Source organism: Geotrypetes seraphini, chromosome 16 (genome assembly GCF_902459505.1).
Source record: "Geotrypetes seraphini chromosome 16, aGeoSer1.1, whole genome shotgun sequence".
Classification (NCBI taxonomy): domain Eukaryota; kingdom Metazoa; phylum Chordata; class Amphibia; order Gymnophiona; family Dermophiidae; genus Geotrypetes; species Geotrypetes seraphini.
The window spans coordinates 43266341-43285698 of record NC_047099.1 but is presented as its reverse complement, the minus strand read 5'-3'; the positions used below and the strand labels follow the sequence as shown (position 1 = coordinate 43285698).

Sequence of the window (19358 nt, the reverse complement as noted above, 5' to 3'; positions counted from 1 at the left end):
GGGGAAATTGCGGCCCTTGGGGACACCCCTGCTTTAGAGAACAGAAGTTGTAAGCATTGCATATCGTTTCTCTTTTCTTGTTCAAGACAGCTCCACGTAAGACACCCATCCTGTGGGCATTGTTGAAGTTGGTGCTGGAATGGCATAGTTCTCTCCACGGGCACTTGAGTGAAAGGGGAAGGCAGGAAAGCTTGTGAATGTGAGATTGTTGCTTTGCTAAGAAGGCCAAGTGAGGATCAGGAGACAATTTCCTTCTTGTTGAGCCAGGAGTGAGGTTTTTCTTATTTGCTTGGAAAGGATGAAAGACACTAGTGACAGGTTGATTAATTACAAAGCTATCTTCTATCTCTCGCTCTTTCTCTAAATGGCCAGGCTTTTTGATGGGAAAGATGTGATCCAGTTCTGACCCTAGCTAGGAGCTTCTTGAAAAAGCAAAACAACCAACTGGATTCTGTGGTTGTATCAACTTTTGACGACCATCCAGTTCACATCCAAACCTGATTTTACAAAAGCCCCTTTGACATCTTTGAATTGCACTCTAAAGAAACTTTCCAGAGTCTAAAGATAAAGTTTGTGAGCCTAAATGGCAAGGGACGACTTGATAAAGCTGGTTAGCAAAACATATCGGATCTATTTTCCCCAGACCGTGGACTTTAAGTAGCTTAATAAGATAAGTCTGAACAAGTTTAAAATTTTTCTATTTAGCTAATATGTAGTAGAAGTTAAATATAAATACACTTTGCAAACAGAAAAACTAAGATAACTAAGATTGAGGCAGAAAAACATATGCCATGGTAGTGGACCAATGACGATAACACATGTGAAGCTAAACCACTATAAGATGGTTTGATCAGTGAGAGGTGTTGCTGAGGTCCCGAAGATAGTTATATGGATGTGGTAAAGCTGGTTTAAAGACATATTAAAACTGGGTGGATGGAGGAACTTGGGAATAGAATTTTTGGATTTACTACATCCATCTTTGGTATTAACTTTTAACATTCAGCTTTTCCTCAAATATATCTACTTTTCCATGTCTTCCCTTCCCTTTCCATCTATCTATGTGCACTCTCTCCTTCCTCACTCTGCCCTTCCCCTCCATGCATGCCAACTCTTTCCTCTTTCTTCTTCCCTATTCCCATCTATCCATAAACAGTATTTCTTCCATCTCTTTCCCCTTCCCCTCCATCCCTATGTACCTCCCTCTCTTTCCATCTCCTATGATCTGACATCTGTCTTCCCTCTGCTATGGTCTGGGATCTTTATCCTCTCCTTCCCACAGTTTGGCATCTCTCTCCCCTCCTTCCTTTTTCTCCTCTCCTCTTTATGGCCTGGCATCTCTTTGCCTTAGTCTGGAATCTCTCCCTCCACCTTCCTTTCCCTGGTCTGGCATCTCTCTCTTCTTCCCCCCTTCCCCATCCAGAGGTCTGACATCTCTCTCCTTCCCTTTCCCCTCCTCCCATGGTCTGGCATTTCTATCTGCCCCTTCCCTTTATTCCTCTGGAGGTCTGGCACCTTTCTTTCCTTTCCTTTCCTCCCCAACCCCACAGTCCAGCATGTCTCTTACCCTCCCCATGCTATTCCCCACCCCTCCCCCCATGGGATCTGGTGCTTGCTCAATGTTCTTCCCAATAGTACCACTGTAACTCTTCAGGCTGATGGTAGCGTGAATGAAGTAAACATGCTGCCTTCGGCAATCCGTAAGCTTTTCCTCTGCTACTGCTTCCTGTCCCCACATAGGTGGGAAGCAGTAGCAGAGAGAAAGCTTCTGGGTTGCCAAAGGCAGCGTGTTTACTTCATTCATGCTGCCATATGCCTGAAAAGTTACAGCGGCACCACTGAGAAGAACGATGAGCAAGCACCAAATCCCATGGGAGGGAGAGGGGAGGGGGATTCCAAATAGGGGCTGCTGTAGGATTGCTAGATGTCCAGTTTCCCCAGACAAAAGTAGCAAAGCAAAAAAGCAGCCTGGACTCCCAAGAGGACATGTGTGGGGTAACACTAGGCAGAGCCACACTACTAATTTGGGGGAAGGGGCTGGAGCCCAAAATGGGTGGATGGGCACCAAATTTTCTCCCTACCTGAATGCAAAATATAAATACTTGAGCTGTTGGGGATCCTCAAGCATAGGGTTACCAAATGGCTCCAGAAAAAGGAAGACAGATTGAGACATCTAGGTTTTCCTTTGGTTGCTTTCAGTTGAAGTAACAGGTAGATCTGTCCTTTTGATAGAAGGAAAACCCAGATGTCCTTTTTCTGGAATCATATGGTAATTCTACCCAAGCCCTGCTAACTGAAGACCTCCTCCTCTAGTCTGGCAACCAGAAATCTCCAAACTTTGCACTAGTGGCTGTATCCTCAAGCTGCCATTGCTTTCATGCATGCAAGCCAAGGGGGAGAGAGGAGGCAGCAGCAGCAGCTCTGAAATACTGTTGAATGCTGCTGAACTTGGAAAGTTCTGGTTGCTGGACCTGAGGAGGGGTCATCAGCTGGTGAAGCTTGGAGATCCCCACTAGCTACAGCAAGGGAGATGTTCATTTTGAGGGGGCCTAAACTCAAGTGAGAGGCCATGGTTATGCCACTGATTAAGTATGAAGGACTTGCCCAGTTAAACTTTTTGGGGTTTCCAGTTCAGTTTTGTTATTCATATTTCTATTTCTAATTTGGGATCCATTGTTCTGTATTTGGGGAAGGTTTTTCTTTGTTTTGTGTGTGAAGCAGTCATTTAAAGTTGTAGTAATTGGGAGAGGGGCAGGTAGAAGAGGGAGCCCCCTCCTTAGGGATTTCTCCGGACATGTCCTCCTTTTGAGAACATGTCCAGGGGTCCAGACGGCTTTTCAACAAATCGCCGTTGGGCAGGAGGGCATCCGCGCATGACGAGAGCAGGCCTCAAGGGTGGGGCTAGGGTGGGATTGGTGGCGGGACTGGGGCGACGATGGGTGGAACTGGACGGGCCAGATGTTCTTCATTAATCCAAGAGGCCCAGTTCCCTTCTATGGTGATTTTTTTAGAATTAATTTCTTGTGCATGTAAATATTTTTGTACCTTGCTTAGTTGTAGGTGGTTTGTGCATGTAGTAAGTCGGTTACTTGTAAATTTGGCCTCATTCCCCACAGTCCCCTGGGATTAAGGCATCTCTCTTCAGGCAATGGGTGTGAATCTGAAATTGGATAGTCACAAGGTCCAAGAAGAGAGTGCTTGAAAGCTGTTCACATTGCAGTGGGTGATTGAATATTAACAGCATTAATGGGAGTCCAGCTGTGGTACTTTGCACAAACAGGAAGATTCATGAAAACAAAATGTAATCACCCACCCCTCCCCAAATGAATTAGGCAGTTGTATTTTTGTAACAGACGACTGCAGTGGATGGAGGAATACAAAAACAGGCAGCACAAACATATCCACATCCACCAAAAGACATTCTCTCGTTATCTCTCAGACCCACACACACATCTACCTCTGCTGCTCTTCCCTTTAAGCCGAGCCACAGGCCTCCATCTATAGTCCTGCCAGTGGGGGGCGCTGTTTCACTGTCACATTTTCAATAGTGAAAGACAGGAAGTTCTGCAGGACTCCAGGGAATGTGACTGTCCCTTGTGACTGAAAACACAAACTTTTTAGGGTACAAACAATACATTTCTTGACTAGCTTCTAGTCACCAAATCCTTTCTTTGAATAAAGAATAACTTTTCAGGATTGTTTGCTGTCCCTTGGGAATTAAAAGCTTGTCTACTGGAAGCCTGTAGAATAATCCAATCTTTCTTTTAATGTAAATGGCTCCATTCAGTGGCACTATAAGGGGGGGACAGGGGTTGCGGACGCCTCTCCTCTTCGCCCCCTTACATCGCTGTACCTCTTTACAACTTCACCAGCAGCAAATAGGCTGTCCTACATGCTGCTCATGCCATCCTCATCCCTCTTGGTATCACTTCCTGTGCACGGGACCAGGAAGTGAAATCAGAAGGCAACTTCAGCCGGTGCAAGCAGTGGCTATTCCAGCCTACTCACTGCCGACAAAAATGGGAAAGAGCTACGAGGAGAGGGCGTGATGTCATTTTGGGGCAGCAGGGAAGATCTCATGGGAGAGTGCACGGGGCAGTGATGCCAGCCACCTCTACCCCGGGCACCAACATCCCTCGTTGTGCCATTGGATCCATCTTTTTTACAACCTGAACCAGTTTTGGTTTTACCCTCTTGCCTGAATAGACTTATATTTCTGATTTCTGCCATAGAAAGCAGGAGCTACAACTTTGGTGTGTAGCACCCCTCACCCCCATCCACACCATCATCAATTCTCTAGAATCAGGGAGTAAAGGAGGTAGAGGTAGGCTTGTGATCCCTGGAAATAACTGAACCCATCTCCTCCATTCCCACCCCAATCTCCCCTCCATTATGAGCCTAATCTCATCAAAGCAGAGACTGGCCGTGTGTTGTAAAGATGCACATTCTGGGGACTGCATGCTCCACTCGCAGGTCTCACCTGAGAATGGATCATGCCCCTGATTCAGTCCCTGGCCTGTGTGCCTTCCCAAAAAACTGCTGTCATCACCACTACAGTCAGCCACTATTAAGACAAGGAGAGGTAGGGGAGAGGGCGACCAGAGTCTGTGCTGGTGAGACCTTTTTTGTGATAATGATGTAGAGGATGACTTTGCTGTAGGGCATGGTTGAGGGATGGAGGTGGTTGCTGCAACTTAGCTGGATACAACAGTGTTCCTACCCTCTGGGGACAGAGGTTAAATAGTAACTTGTAGTGAGCATTATAACACGGTGTGAAAACATGTTCTTTTCCCTCCAGCCAGCGTACTTGAGGTTGGAAACAAGAACTAGCTTGTTAAAACCTGTGTCTCAACAATTGTGGACAGAAAGGGCACGTCTGGGGGTCTTCTGAGAAATAGCTGGGACCCTAATCGCCCAGTTTAGAGAAACATTTACAGCAAGAGAGTCCACATTTGCTCAACAGAGATCATACCTGTGTATACTGCATGAGGATTGTAGACTCTTATAGCATAATTTCTATTTTTATTTTACTTATGTGATCAGGGATGGCGTGGGGGGAGGGTTGGGGGGATGGGGCAAACAGGACAGCTTCCCTGGGATATGAAAACAAAGAAATAACTAAGTAATGGTAAGAGCACTGGGCTTATCCCATGGCAGCTTCTTGCGATCTTGGGCAAATCAGTTACATCTCCGTTTGCACTTCAGTGACAAGACTTTTATCTTTTTGGATTGGCATTTTCTTCAATTTTAGTTTTTTATTGATGTTTTATTCCCTGACTCACCCCCCCTTTACAAAACTGCAAAAGCGGTTTTTAGCGCAGGTCACTGCTCCCGACACTCAGAGGTCCTATGAATGTTGGGAGCAGCACACAACTATTAATCTTTTTTTCCCTTTTTTTTCTGTCCTTATAATATTGGCATTCCTTTCCTTAATTTTTTGTGAACCGCACTGACCGGTATATAAATATTAATAAACATACTTGAGACAATGTTTATAAACTCTCCAGGGACAAGAAAATACCTGGATGTAACTCTATTACTGGAAAAAGTACTTTTCTACTTTGAGAGGAATCGCGCCTGTCACCTTCCACCCCTTTGAGAAAACGATGCTCGTGACAAGATATTCCACTGAGAATTCCCTCAATGCAGGAGATAAGTTTAGGTCCAACTTGAAGTTAAACTTTGTTTATTTTCTGACTTATCTTTGGTTGCAAACATCATTGAAGACATGGCTTTGTGAACAGATAAGAGTAGTTAGGTTTTGATTTTGCTTAGATTTGTAGTTGATTGTTTTGGTATATGATTGAATGTATCATAATTTATTTATTGTGTATTACTTGTTGCACGGTGCCTGTATTCATCCACGTTAAATCTCTTGGGAGTACAAGCAGAATATAAACGACTTTTTAAATTAACTTATTAATGAGTAAGAGTGCATGTTATTTCAGCAATCAAGTTGAAAGAAAGAAGAGTCTAGAGAATGACATGGGGATAAATATTCCCCATCCCATCCCTCATCTGCACAAGCTTCAAACACTTTAAAATCATAACTGCTCGAGGCTTGTGCGGTGAAGGCAGAGCTTGCAGGAATGGGACAGAACTTGTGGGGATATTGAGATCCTGCGGGGACAGGGACAAATTTGCGCATGTGCGTGACATCATCACGTAGCATCCGTGCAGGCGCTAATTTCCTCCTGCAGGCAGTGGGGGGCTGGGGGTGAGGCTAGGGTCTAGGGGTCCGGATCTTACTTTAGATGAAACTGAAAGAAGACAAGACAAAAAAATGGAATTGCAAGACTGAAAGAGGCTATAGACCACTATGTGGAGAGTGATGAGGAAAAAACAAATGTGCTAAACAGAAAAAAAATCCTGGAGGACCACATCCCTGTGACCCTGGGCAAGTCACTTAATCCTCCACTGCCCCAGGCACATTAGATAGGGAAATGCTTGAGTAACCCATTCTGAGCTCCATTGGGAGGATGGGCTACAAAATCTAATAAATAAATATCTGCACGTGCCCTCCCCCATTCTCCCTTTTGCTGACAGACTGAAATCCATAGGCTGGCACTGCCAGCTTCTCCTTTCCCTAAGGATGCTTGATTGACTGCGAAAGACATTTTCACCCTCCATCCTCCACCCCCGATATTAATTTTGTCCCAGCAGGAGATGCCTTCTCTCCTTCTACACTAACCCCCTGTCAAACTGGCAGCCCCTCGGCCTGAGGCAGCAGACTTGGATAGGCTGCAGGGAGACTTTGCAGGTTTTGGTGCTGCTGCAGAAAACCATCTACACTGGGCCCCATCCATGCAGGGGAAGGAGGGAGGGTTGGGGGTGGCAGGTTGTGAAAGCAAGAAACTGTTTCGGGGCCCGGAGTGGACAGAAGCAGCATTGTGTGCCCTGTAGGAGAGAATCTGAATGAAGCTTCCATTGCACAAAGGCACTTTGACAATGGCAGTTTCATTAGCATGCAGAGTGGGGGTTTAGGCTGCTGCCCGATCCCTCCCTCTCTCTCTCTCATCATCTCCTTCTTTCTTTCTCTACCTTCTCATTCCTTTCTCTTTCTCCCTCCCTCTCCTCGCTCCCTTTCCCCCTTTCCTCTCCCTCCCTCCTTTGTCCTCCACTCTCTTCAAAGTCAGCAACCCAGTGTCAAACCGGGGTGAGCACACAGTGTGAGTGAGCTAGAGAGTACAAAAGAGGAAAATCTGGCTTAGATGGGAGATTACAGAGAAAAAGAAGGAAAGTCTGAATTAATGGATTGAAATGAGGGGCCCTGCTATTTGCTGTTTTCTGATTTTTCATTTTTTAAAATTCAAACTAGGGGAGATTGCTTTCTGACGTAAGGAGCAGTGCTGCTTTATGTTATTTTTACATTTCTGTTCTTTTAGGGGAGGAGGGTTGTAAATTCCAAATATATTGACTTCCCATTGATTGCTTACTTCTACTGTATTGCTCTGCAGTTATTTTATGCTATATACGAAATGGAGGGAGACAAAGAGACCTCTAGAATTTGGAGGTTGAAGTGGTGCGTGGCATACAGGAAGAGAAAGTTTGTGTCCTTCATTCTTGCCCTTCTAAACGCTGATGCTCAGAAGATAACGTTGGCGCTACAGCCAATTAGGGACGGACTAACACCAGCATTAGGCTACGCAGAATGTTTAAAGGGCAACGGCATTGGAAGCGATCTGCCCGTTAAAGATTACTGCAAATTGTATTTAAATGTAGGCAGACAGATGTAAAAGAGATCATTAGGTATTCTCTTAGGCTTCCCCAGCTGGTGTCATGGGTCTTGCCACATCTGGGTAGGCAGAACCGCAATTTCAGCCATCATGCTGAAGAAAGGTACAGCATAGAGAATGACACAGTGACAAAATTCCCGTCCCCGTGGATAACCACAGGAAACCATCTCCAAGTCATTCTTTAAGGAGAGAGGGAAGAATCAGAGTCAGAATGGGCCCAGCCACTGACCCTCAAGCCTCGCATTGAAGAATGCTGGTGTGGAAGGACTGAGGTTGAGATGGACACTGGATGGTTAGAACATAAGACCATAAGCGTTGCCATAGTGGGACAGACTGAAGGTCCATCAAGCCCAGTTTCCAACAGTGGCCAATTCAGGTCCCAAGTACCTGCCAGAAACCCAAAGAGTAGCAACATTCCAGAGCTGAGATTGTGATGTCATAATGCCTCATTCCACCAATGCCTAAGAGCCAACCTCATCAGTGATGTCACAATGGCTTCATTGTCCTATACTTGGCTCACATAAGAATCAGAGTCAGAATGGGCCCAGCCACTGACCCTCAAGCCTTGCATTGAAGAATGCTGGTATAGAAGGACTGAGGTTGAGATAGATACTAAGGAATGACACGGGATGATTTCCCGCAGTTATCCACGGGACAGGAATGGTGGCGAATTCTTTCACTGTGTCATTCTCTACCACAGCATGATGGCTGAAATGTTGGCTCTACCTACCCAGATACGGTGAGACCTGGACAACTGCAACAATCAGGTCATTAGGTATTCCATCCCAATACGCAGAGGAGCAGTGCACAAAACCCTAACTCCTAACATAGAAAACTTACTGCTAGCTCAGAATTGGCACTTGAGTGTAGACCAAAGGGTTCACAGCCTTCCTTGACCCTGTATTCCTTTTCATACGGCAGGTATGTTGCACTTTCCTGTTTGCAAATGCAGCTTTTTCTTCTCTCCCATCCTTTCCCTTTTTAAAACGTATGAAAATAAGCTTCCTGGTTTTTAAACAAATCAACTTTAGTCTTCAATTTTGGGGGGGGGGGGGGGTGTAACTGGGATGAGGCTGGGTGCCATTCTTCCCTCCAAGCATGTGCACAAGACTTGCGCTTACTGGAAGATTCTTATGTGCATGCACCAGGCAAATTGAGCTCCCTTAAATTCCCAGCGTTCAATGCTAACAATGCACATATACTTTGCATATTATTAGTGTTGAGAAATGGGAAGCTTTTATTCGGTGCTGCTCCAGTGGAATTTTCCAGCACTGTTCCTTGCCCCATTGGAGCACTTTAAAGTTAAGTTTTAATCCGGCGCGCATTTGTCTGAGCGGCTTTGTTGGTGTGTGATTGTCTCGCATGCTTATGACTCGTCACCCAGTGGTATCTGGCATCATATTTTGAAAAAGTAGAGTGGCTCAGAAAAAATATCACATTAGAAGACTTCTATGCTGCAGTGGTTTGCTATGCTCTACTGACAAACAGCCACCCCTTACAGTTCTTGGCTATGAAGAAGTGAAAAAATTAACTGGGGTCTATGGAACTCTAGTAGGGAAATATATTCAGATGTATCGCATCAGGTGCACATGATTAGAACATCGTTACTCAGCATTTTAAAAGGAGTTTTGCCCTACTTAAACCTCAGACATTTAGTTTGGTGTGCTCATGACTGCTGCGGTGAGAATGAACACCATGGTGAGATCAAAAGAGCTGTCTGAGGCCTTCAGAAAGAAGATTGTAGCAGCTTATAAGTCTGGTAAGGGATTTAAAAAGATCTCAAAAGAATTTGACATTAGTCATTCCAGGGTCCGGAAAATAGTATATAAGTAGAGGATTTTCCAAACAACTGCCAACATGCCTAGGTCTGGCCGTCCAAGCAAGTTGACCCCCAGAGCAGACTTCAAGATGCTAAAAGAAGTCTCCAAAAAACTCTAAAATGTCATTACGGGACCTACATCAGGTTCTTGCTACTGTTGATGTAAAAGTGCATGCCTCTACAATTAGAAAGAGACCGCACAAATTTAACTTGCATGGGAGGTGTGCAAGGAGGAAACTTTTGCTCTCTAAGAGAAACATCAAAGCCAGACTGAAGTTTGCCAGAGAGAACGTAGATAAACACCAGGACTTCTGGAATATGGACAGATAAGTCTAAAATTGAATTATTCGGACATCAGAAAAGAGGACATGTTTGGCGGGCACCAAATACAGCATTCTGGAAAAGAACCTCATACCAACTGTGAAGCATGGAGGTGGAAGTGTCATGGTTTGGGGATGCTTTGCTGCAGCAGGACCTGGCCAGCTCACCATCATTGAATCCACCATGAATTCTACGAGAGGATGCTTGAGGAACATGTGAGACCATTAGTGAGAAAATTAAAGCTGAAGCGGAACTGGACCCTGCGACGTGATCCAAAAGATACCAGTAAATCCACCAAGGACTGGCTGAAAACTAAGAAATGGAGAGTCCTGGAGTGGCCGAATCAAAGCCCTGATCTTGAGATGCTGTGGGGTGATTGGAAACGAGCTGTACATGCAAGAAACCCCTCAAACATCTCACAGCTGAAAGAATTCTGCATTGAGGAGTGGGCCAAACTTTCCTCAGACCGATGTCAGAGACTGGAAGATGGCTACAAGAAGCGCCTCAGTGCAGTTATTTCAGCCAAAGGGGGTAATACTAGCTGTTAGGGTGTAGGGTGTCCTAATTTATTCCAATCTCCCTCGCTATGCCACTATTTAGATCAATATAAAAACTCTTTAAATAGTATGATTGTATGCAGTCTTTTAAAGACCTGGGTGGGAAGTGGAGCACTTCTCTAGACCCAGCTAGAGAGCTCATGGTACAGGTCACTTGTGGTCAGTTTTTATGTGGACCAATAGGGCTGCAAAGAACTGGTGGTTTATTTTTCACTAAGCATCCTCAGCCTTTTTAAAATGAGAAAAGTCTCTCTCTCACACACACACTATGGCTACCTTGTGCAATTTTTTACGGTTCCTGCAGCTAAAATGTACCTCAGTTAATCATTAGCAGCCAGGCACCGAAATCACACATCCAAATTCTGAACCAGTGTCTTAAGTTAATGAAGAAAATCATTCACTGGAGGATATGATTTTAGAACAAGGTTTGTTTATTTACCTTGAACCCAAATTCTCAATTTAGAAATCAGGCCCCCTAGGCCCCATCAGCCAATAAGATGCAACAGTTAGACACAAAGGGCAGATTTTTATGGCCAATCAGAAGTGGCCATTAGAAGTTTCAAGTTTATTTAAAATTTCTTATACCGCCTAATCAAACCTTCTAGGCGGTGTACAAAAATATTAAAACCATCTAGTAACTAAAATACAGTTTAAAACCACACAACACTAGGGCATATATTGTACTTAAAGTATTCATGAAGGAAAATCAAGTGTGTGTTTATAAGATACACTTGTTGTAATATGAAAAAATCAATAAAGAAATAAAAAAAATCAACACTAGGGCAAATACTAACTTTAAAAGACTAATAAACTAAAAAAAAAAAAAAAAATTACAAACAGAGACAAGAGGGAAAGAAGGGCTAGAACTACAATATGTAAAGAAAAGAAAACTGTAAGGGAGAAAAACAATAGGAAGGGGAGCTGGTATTAAGAATCATTCTAGGGTTAAATATTTGTATTATAAGATATAATAGTAAGAATATCAATTGATGTAAGTTTGAAAATGAATAAAGTTTTTTTTTTTTTTTTAAAAAGAATCATTCTAGGTCCTAGGCCGTCCTTAAAAGGACAGTTAGGTTTCAGAAGCGTCAAGGAAATGTCTTTAATTTCGACTTAAAGTCTGTTAAGTTTTTTGTGTAGGTAGTTTGGAATACTGTTCCAAAGAGAGGGGGCACACCACAGAGTCCTTTGGCTCGTTTGAAAGTCCAAGAGACAGGGCTATCATAAGTTATCTGATTCCCTAGATAAACCTTCAGCAAGGGTGGCTCAGGCAATTTGCCACTTGAGGCATGGGATGAGAAGTACCCAAATGGGAAAACTAATGCAATTTATATTCCCAGATTATATAATAAAGAAATGAAAACTTTGCATTTGCTGGTTATACTCATCAAAAAATTACAGCAGTTAAATTATGTAGCCTAAGACTCAAGTGTAAAAAATGCTGACTCCTGACCCTACACATTGTATCCTTGGGTATTGACTGTAAGCATATTCTGCTTCCATCGAGGTCCTCATTCAATAATGAGTGCAGAGCAGAACTAGGACAGTTCCCCAGAGAACTCATTATACCCCCCCAATAAAATAGACCAATTCTGGCTCCATCTCAGTATCAACAACATAAACCCCCTCCAGTACCAGGTACAGAATGAAGTAATCCAAAAACAAAAAATCATTCAGAACCAGAACTCACATATAAAGGAGCTTACCCAGAAAAGGTCATAAAAATTGGCAATGGACTCTAGAACATCAGTAATTAATTAATTAAATTTACTGCCTTTTTGAAGAAATCTACCCACAAAGAACAAGCCAAATATAAGAATAGAGATAGCCAAAAGGGTGTATGTGAAAAACAATTTTAAAGCATCTGGAGTCCTGGGGAACCTTATGCACATAGAAGTCATCTAAACGGAGAAGCTGGACAAAAAGCTGGTTGCAGATATCCTTAAGCTGAATCTGAAAGAAGAGCTGCTGTTACTAGGAGATTTCAACATTCCTGATGCTGACAGGAACATCCCAACTGCACAATAAGAAAGAAGCAAAGAGCTCTTCAAAGTGTTCTGCTCAAACAAATGGCGATGGAACCAACAAGAGAAGGGCCAACTCTAGATCTGGTCCACACAAATGGAGAAAGTGTGTCTAATGTCTGGTCATACAGAACTCAAAGTCCTGGATTTCAAGCATACTGATTTCAGTAAAATGGGAGCATTCCTGAAGAAAGAACTGATAAAAGGATAAAAGGGAAGTAGAAAGACTATGGTCCACCCTGAAAAAAAGCTATAAATGGCAACTGAATTCTATGTAAGAAAAGTTAATAAAAACAAGAGGTAAAAGAAACCATTATGGTTCTCAAAACAGGTGGCTATAAAAATAAAGACAAAAGGAGGTGGCAATCAAAAAATACATAGGAACTCAAGAAGAGGAACACAGAAAAGAATTCTGGATAAAACTCAAAGACGAGAGAAATTTGGCAAAAGTGCAGGTGGAATTAAAAATGGCTAGAAATGTCAAAAGAGGAGACAAGACTTTTTTCAGGAGGAAGACTAGAAATGGAATTGTGAGACTAAAAAATGCTGAGAATTTCTATGTGGAAAGTGACAAGGAAAAAGCAAACATGCTAAAGAAATACTTTTGTTCTGTGTTCATGGAAGAAAAGTCTAGAGAAGGACTCCGGTTGGTTGACAAAAGTATATTTGGGAATGGAGTAGATATCATGCCATTCACAGAAGAAAGTGTTTATGAACAACTGGGAAATCTAAAAGTGGAATAAAAATCATGGACCTGGATGAGATATTGAGGAAACGCAAAGGATATTGAGGGAACGCAAAGTTCTTGCGGAACCTCTTGGAGGACCTCTTGTGGATTTGTTTAATAATTCATTGGAGATGGGAGAGGTTCTGTGGGATTGAAGAAGAGTGAATATGGTCTCTCTCAAAAGTGGTAACAGAAGTCGGAGACTAAAGGCCTGTAAGCCTTACTTCTGTAGTTGGAAAGATAATGGAAACTCTACTGAAGGAAAGAATAGTGAACAACCTGGAATCCACTGGGTTACAAGATCTAAGACAACATGGTTTCACCAAGGGAAAATCGTGCCAAATAAATCCGATTGATTTCTTTGACTGGGTGACCAGAGAATTGGATAGAGGATGTGTGCTAGATGTGGTCTGCCTGGATTTCAGCAAAGCCTTTGACATGATTCCTCAAAGGAGGCTCATCAATAAACTTAGTGGGCTGAACTTGGGACCCAAAGTGGTGACTGAAAGTGGAGGCAAATGAAATTTGGTCAGAGAAAAGAAAGTTGAGTAGTGGCATGCCTCAGGGATCGGTATTGGGGCCCAATTCTATTCAATATATATGTAAGTGATATTTCTGAAGGATTAGAAGGAAAAGTGTCTTTTTGCAGATGACAGGAAGATTTTCAACAGAGTAGATATGCCGGAGGGAATAGAAAGCATGAGAAGAGATCTGCAAATGTTGGAAGAATAGTCTAATGTCTGACAGTTAAAATTTATGTGAAGAAGTGCAGAGTGATGCACTTGGGGAGTAAAAAGCCAAAAGGAGTTTTCCATGCTTGGGGGGTGAGAAGCTGATAAGCACATACAGGGAGAGGGAACTTTGCATGATAGTATTTGAGGATCTCAAGGCTGTAAAACAATGTGACAAAACGGTGGCATAGCCAGAAGGATGCTGGGCTGCATAGAGAGAGGAGTCACCAGCAGAAAAAGAAGTGTTGATGCTTCTGTACAAGTCGTTGGTGAGGCCCCAGTTGGAATATTGTGTTAGGTTCTGGAGTTCATACCTTGCTAAGGATGTAAGAAGACTTGAAGTGATCCAGAGGAAGGTGATGAAAATGATATTGTGATTGAACTGAGAGACGTTTGAGAAGAAGTTTGAATACCCTGGAAGAAAGAAGGGATAGAGGAAATATGATAGATGTTTAAACATCTGAATAGTATTAATCTACAAGCAAATCTTTTCCAGAGATGGAGAAGCAGTAAAACTAGAGAACATAATATGAGGTTGCAGGGTGGTAGACTTTAAGAGTGACATCGGGAAATACATCTTCATGGCCTGTCTATTCTCTCTCATCCTGTCTTACTTTTTCCCCTTACCTCCATATTTTCCTTTCAGCTTTCTTTCATTTTTTTTCTGCTTCTTTATTCACTCCTTTGATGAGGGACTTTGTCAAAAGCTTTCGGAAAATCAGTTGTGCTTCATTTGGCAATCTTTTGAGCTACAACTGAAACAAAAGGTGTAAGTTTAATCCAAATCCCACTTCCCCCTCCCCCCAACCTCATGCTTCTGGATGTGACAACTCAAGCAATGGAGGGGTGGCTATAGTTCCTGGAGGGGAGGGCTTATCCGAAAGCCAAAGAATTGGGGGAAGGATACAGTATGCACTTTAAATGAGGTTATGGATCTCCTTTCTCCTCCCCAAACTCTTCTTCAAGGTTGACGTTGAACAGATGGATAGAGAAGGCATCATCCTGCTGACTCAAATTACATCCTTTGAGAGCCCAGATCATAGTTCCAGAGAAATGCTGTTTTTTTCTGTGGAAACCTAGGTCTCTAATCTCTAATCTCAGAGAATTGTATGGGCTTGTTGTTCACTTAATGCTTACACCTGTTTCACTAGGAAAGGTGTGTCACACTGGGTTCTGGTTCTGCAATCAGAGAGAGGAGAAGGGGGATTTGGGCTGATCTGGCACTCCGAGGCCATGTGGGTTAAATTTCACTTATGAAGTTCCCTGATATCATCTCACCTGCTTCTGCTCTTTGGCCTTATTCAGTCATTCTTATTTTGGAATTAAAGCTGTTTTATGCCTACTGTACATTAAATCTCTTTCCGGTGCGCATCTGCTTAACACATGATGTGAGTTGGGAGTTATCATAGAGACCTACTTGGTGTGGTGAAGTTGTGAGTTCAAATCCTGTGCTGCTCCCTGTGACCCTGGCAGTGGCATAGTGACGGCGAGAGGCGCCCGGGGAAAATTTGCCCCTTCCCCCTTCCCTGTGGCTCTAGTTGTTCACCGCTGCAAGTAAGAACTTCAACATGCTCCTTGCGAGCAAGGCGGCTCTCCCTCTGATGTCACCTGGAAGTGATGTCAGCGAGAGAGCTGACGCAGTGGCGAGGAACACGCTGAAGTTGTTGCTCGTGGCAGTGAACAACTAGAGGTACGGGGGAAGGGGGTGTGCATATGGCTAGGGGAGGAGGGGTGCCCACGCCCCCACCAACATGGCACTCGCCACTGGACCCTGGGCAAGTCACTTAGTAAATTAGAGAGACAGGGAAGATGCTTTGAGTGTGGTCTCCCCCCCTTTTCAAGTATGTTTATGCGATATGCATTGGGCTTTCATGAAGGTCTACCTCTGCAGCTGTCTGTGCTGTATTCCTACTTAATCAGTTGATCCCACAATGGATGGATGCTCAGTAACTGACAATAATACTAATCATTACCATGAGAACACAGTTATCAGTCCATTTTTTTATCATGGATCTTCAGACGGCTATACTGAACCTGTTTCATAACTGGGCCAAAACCTTTTTTATATCAAATATTTATTAGGACCCTTTTTATTAAGCGCAGTAAATGCTCTTACTCTCATAGACTTCCTATGAGCGTTGGAGCACTTACCTCACCAGCCTGCGCTAAAAACCTCTAGTGCAGCTTGATAACAGGTGTGTATGTGGGGGGGGGGGGGGGATTAAACTTCTTCACTTTTTTAGAATATACTGATCTGATTCTAGAACTGTGAAGGGCCACCTCTCCCGACATGAGGCCCCTCGCCTAGATCAATTTTCTTGACAATCCCAATATGTTTGTCTCATTCACCCACTGCTGCTGGGAGTGTCAAGAAAATGAACAGAGTTGATGTATGCGAGGGGCCTGGGTATAATTTTCTGGTTCTTGTTCTTAGGGGGCATTAGTTAATTGGGCACCATCGACTCGTGCTCAAGTCCTAGCAACGTGATGAATTTTATGCTAGTCCGGTAAGGTCCTCCAGCATCATCCCCATGGTTATTTTCAACAGGGCACATAAGATGTGTAAATTTATATGTACAGAAAACAGAAACAAGTGTCATGCTGCTTAAACGCAATCTGAATATTGGATTGAACAGCTAAGGAGAGGCTAATAAAACTCCTAAATCCTGGGACTGTAACCGAGGCGCAACTCCGACCCTTAACGTGAAAAATTATCAGAGCACACACTGCCACAAGGCCACCCCGCAAAGATCCCACTTTCTGCTTAACTCCTCTCTTTAAAATAGAATTCCAATGTGTCCGTAGCACTCTGCCAGAAAGGCAAAGAAGGAGAGGGCTACGGGAATTTTTGGACTTAACTCATGCCAGATATTTGCCAGGTCCTGGGGTTGGTACCTGCAAGATCATGCTGACAGCTTTTTCGACAGAGGGAAAGATTCCTTCTCCCTCTCTCCCGTCCCCCCTCCAAAAAAAAAAGCCAATATTTTCTTTAATATGGATACAATGCCACTGCTGTCTCCATCTCATATAAGGCTGTGAAATATTATTTTTCACAATTTTCATGTTTGTGGCGCATAGAAGACACGACTTTAAGCAGACCTGGCTTGCTCAATTGCACAGGAAAAGATAAGTGCAATTTCACCAGTGTAAAAGCATAAGAACACTAACTAGTAAGAGACATCAATACAGAAAAGAATGCTTTAATTGAGTGAATTAGGTGAGGGAACATTATTGTGCCATGATGGTTTCTTAAGAGTCATGGTCACGGTATCTGCTTCGGATGTGACTGAGCACAACACACAAATTTGTATTATTATTGCTATTATGAACCTCTTAATTGAAGGATATTTAATAAAGAAAAAAAAAAAGCATTACATTACATTACATTAGGGACTTCTATTCCGCCTATACCTTGCAGTTCAAGCCGGATTACAAAAGAGCTAACTGGACATTTCCAGTGACGTTACAACAGTTTTGGGTTTTTTTGGTTACAAGGGAGGAGAGGTACCTGGATTAATTCTGGAAGAACTTGCAAATTGGATATTAAATTGACTGTAAGTTACTGTGTGATTAGATTTAATAATAAGTATTTGAATGCCAAATTCACACTTTTTTCCCCAAAATTTTGCATATTACTGTGCATGCCAAAATTCAAAAGTGACAGGATTTTTAGAATACCGACCTGCCCTCGTCTCTTTCTCTAATGGTTCTGCAGAAAATGACCCTGAAAAATGTCTTGAATTTCAGAGTGGGATGCTGAGGTCCTGTACCCTGCGCACAGCTTTCCTGCTGGCTTTCTCATGGCACCTGCAAACTTTCAGAAGCAGATAAACCTGTCAAAAGCTGCCCTTTTCCTGATCAAATCTATCTGAAGAACAATATAGTGCAACAATATAGTTGGGGTTATGTGAAACCCCAACTAAGGAGAGAAACCGAGAGATTGCTTGTTTTGAGCTCACCCAGATCCTGAGTGGAGGAGAGAAGCACCCTTTCTCTTTTCAAAGATAGGAAGAGGAACATTTTCTGATCCTCCAGGAACCTTTGCCTGGCTGGCTGATGATGAATTACATAATTTTGCAATTACAGCAGAAAAAGAACATTTGACCCATGCATTAAGAACATAAGAAGCGCCATCTCCGGATCAGACCTTCAGTCCATCAAGTCCGGCGATCTGCACACGCGGAGGCCCTGCCAGGTATACACCTGGCGTAATTTTTAGTCACCCATATCCTTCTATGCCTCTCGTAAGGAGATGTGCATCTAGTTTGCTTTTGAATCCTAGGACGGTCGATTCCGCAATAACCTCCTCTGGGAGAACTTCCTGATATTTGTCCTGAACTTGTCCCCCCTTAGCTTCATTCCGTGTCCTCTTGTCCGTGTCAAATTGGACAATGTAAATAATTTTTTCTGCTCTATTTTGTCGATTCCTTTCAGTATTTTGAAGGTCTCGATCATATCCCCTCGCAGTGTGCTGGCATGTGTTAAACAAATCATTATACTCGTAAATAATAATAATATCCCAGCTGTCAGCAGACATTTGACCAGTTGTACATTAAAAAAAAATTGTCTTCCTCTTTGGCTCTTTACTATCTTGGGTCCATGAGTGTGCATGATCCCAAAATGAATCTAATACTTAGCCACCCCTTTCCATCCACAGGATTTAACATCAAGCATCAGAAGTTGAAGCCTGACAGATTTTCCATTGAAATTCACAGGAAAAATCACTGCTTTCTGCTCAGTTGAAACAAGCACCTGTTCCCAGCTGGAACCAAGTGAATTTTCTCATTTATAGAAAAGCATTTCCTTACCTTGACCAGCGCTGGGAAGGGACCAGCAGGGCTCCCTCAGTGCCAGAGAAACTTCCCAACAGGAGCAACTTGATCTTTTTCCCCACTCCCTTGACTTCCAGACTTGTGAACCTGTGCCTGCAAACTTTGTCTCCTGCTAATACTGTTCCATATGTAGTGAAATACTTTTTCGCATTTTGTGCTTAGCACTTCTGGGTCACCAAGAGTGACATCCGTGTCTGCAGAGTGGGGAAAGCTGCAAGGAAGCAATAAAAAGGGGGGTCTTTTAATGGATTTTTCCCCCTCCAAGATCAGATAACACATCCCATCCTAAAAGGCCTGTCGCCTTTTCATTTTTTTTGCCCTGCTTACCAAACTTTCTTCAATTGAATGAATAGATTGTGTAAATGAGGAAGGGGGGGGGGGGGGGAGTGAGTAGCAGCACAGAATCTAATGGGAGCAGGGCAAGGCACAGGCTGGAGAAGCTGTGATTGGGAGGTGGGTGGTTCAGTAGTGGGAGGAGTGAGAGAAAGTGCTGTCCTGCTAAAGGAAATAAGTGAAAGTTTTTTAGAACAGAGTTAATGAGGCAGAAAATAATCCCTCACTGGGATGGGGATCAAATTATTTCTTTTTTTTCCTTTCAATTTGTCGAGCAAGAG

General features: G+C 43.2%; 1 protein-coding gene across 2 annotated transcripts in view; it reads right to left on the bottom strand.

Moving 5' to 3' along the window:
- KCNJ10 (potassium inwardly rectifying channel subfamily J member 10) overlaps positions 1–19081 on the bottom strand; it is a 36190-nt gene extending 17109 nt beyond the window's left edge. Inside the window, exons 1-3 of one of the 2 annotated variants that reach the window (XM_033923976.1) lie at positions 19072–19081; positions 18721–18955; positions 14540–14667 (exon numbers count right to left, since the gene is read on the bottom strand). In XM_033923976.1, the coding sequence (XP_033779867.1) occupies positions 14540–14545 (6 nt within the window). In that variant the 5' untranslated portion in view covers positions 14546–14667; positions 18721–18955; positions 19072–19081. Of the gene's footprint in view, positions 1–14539; positions 14668–18720; positions 19046–19071 lie in introns of those variants that run through there. The other variant, XM_033923977.1, reaches the window with a different exon arrangement.
- Between the last annotated feature and the right edge of the window lie 277 nt (positions 19082–19358).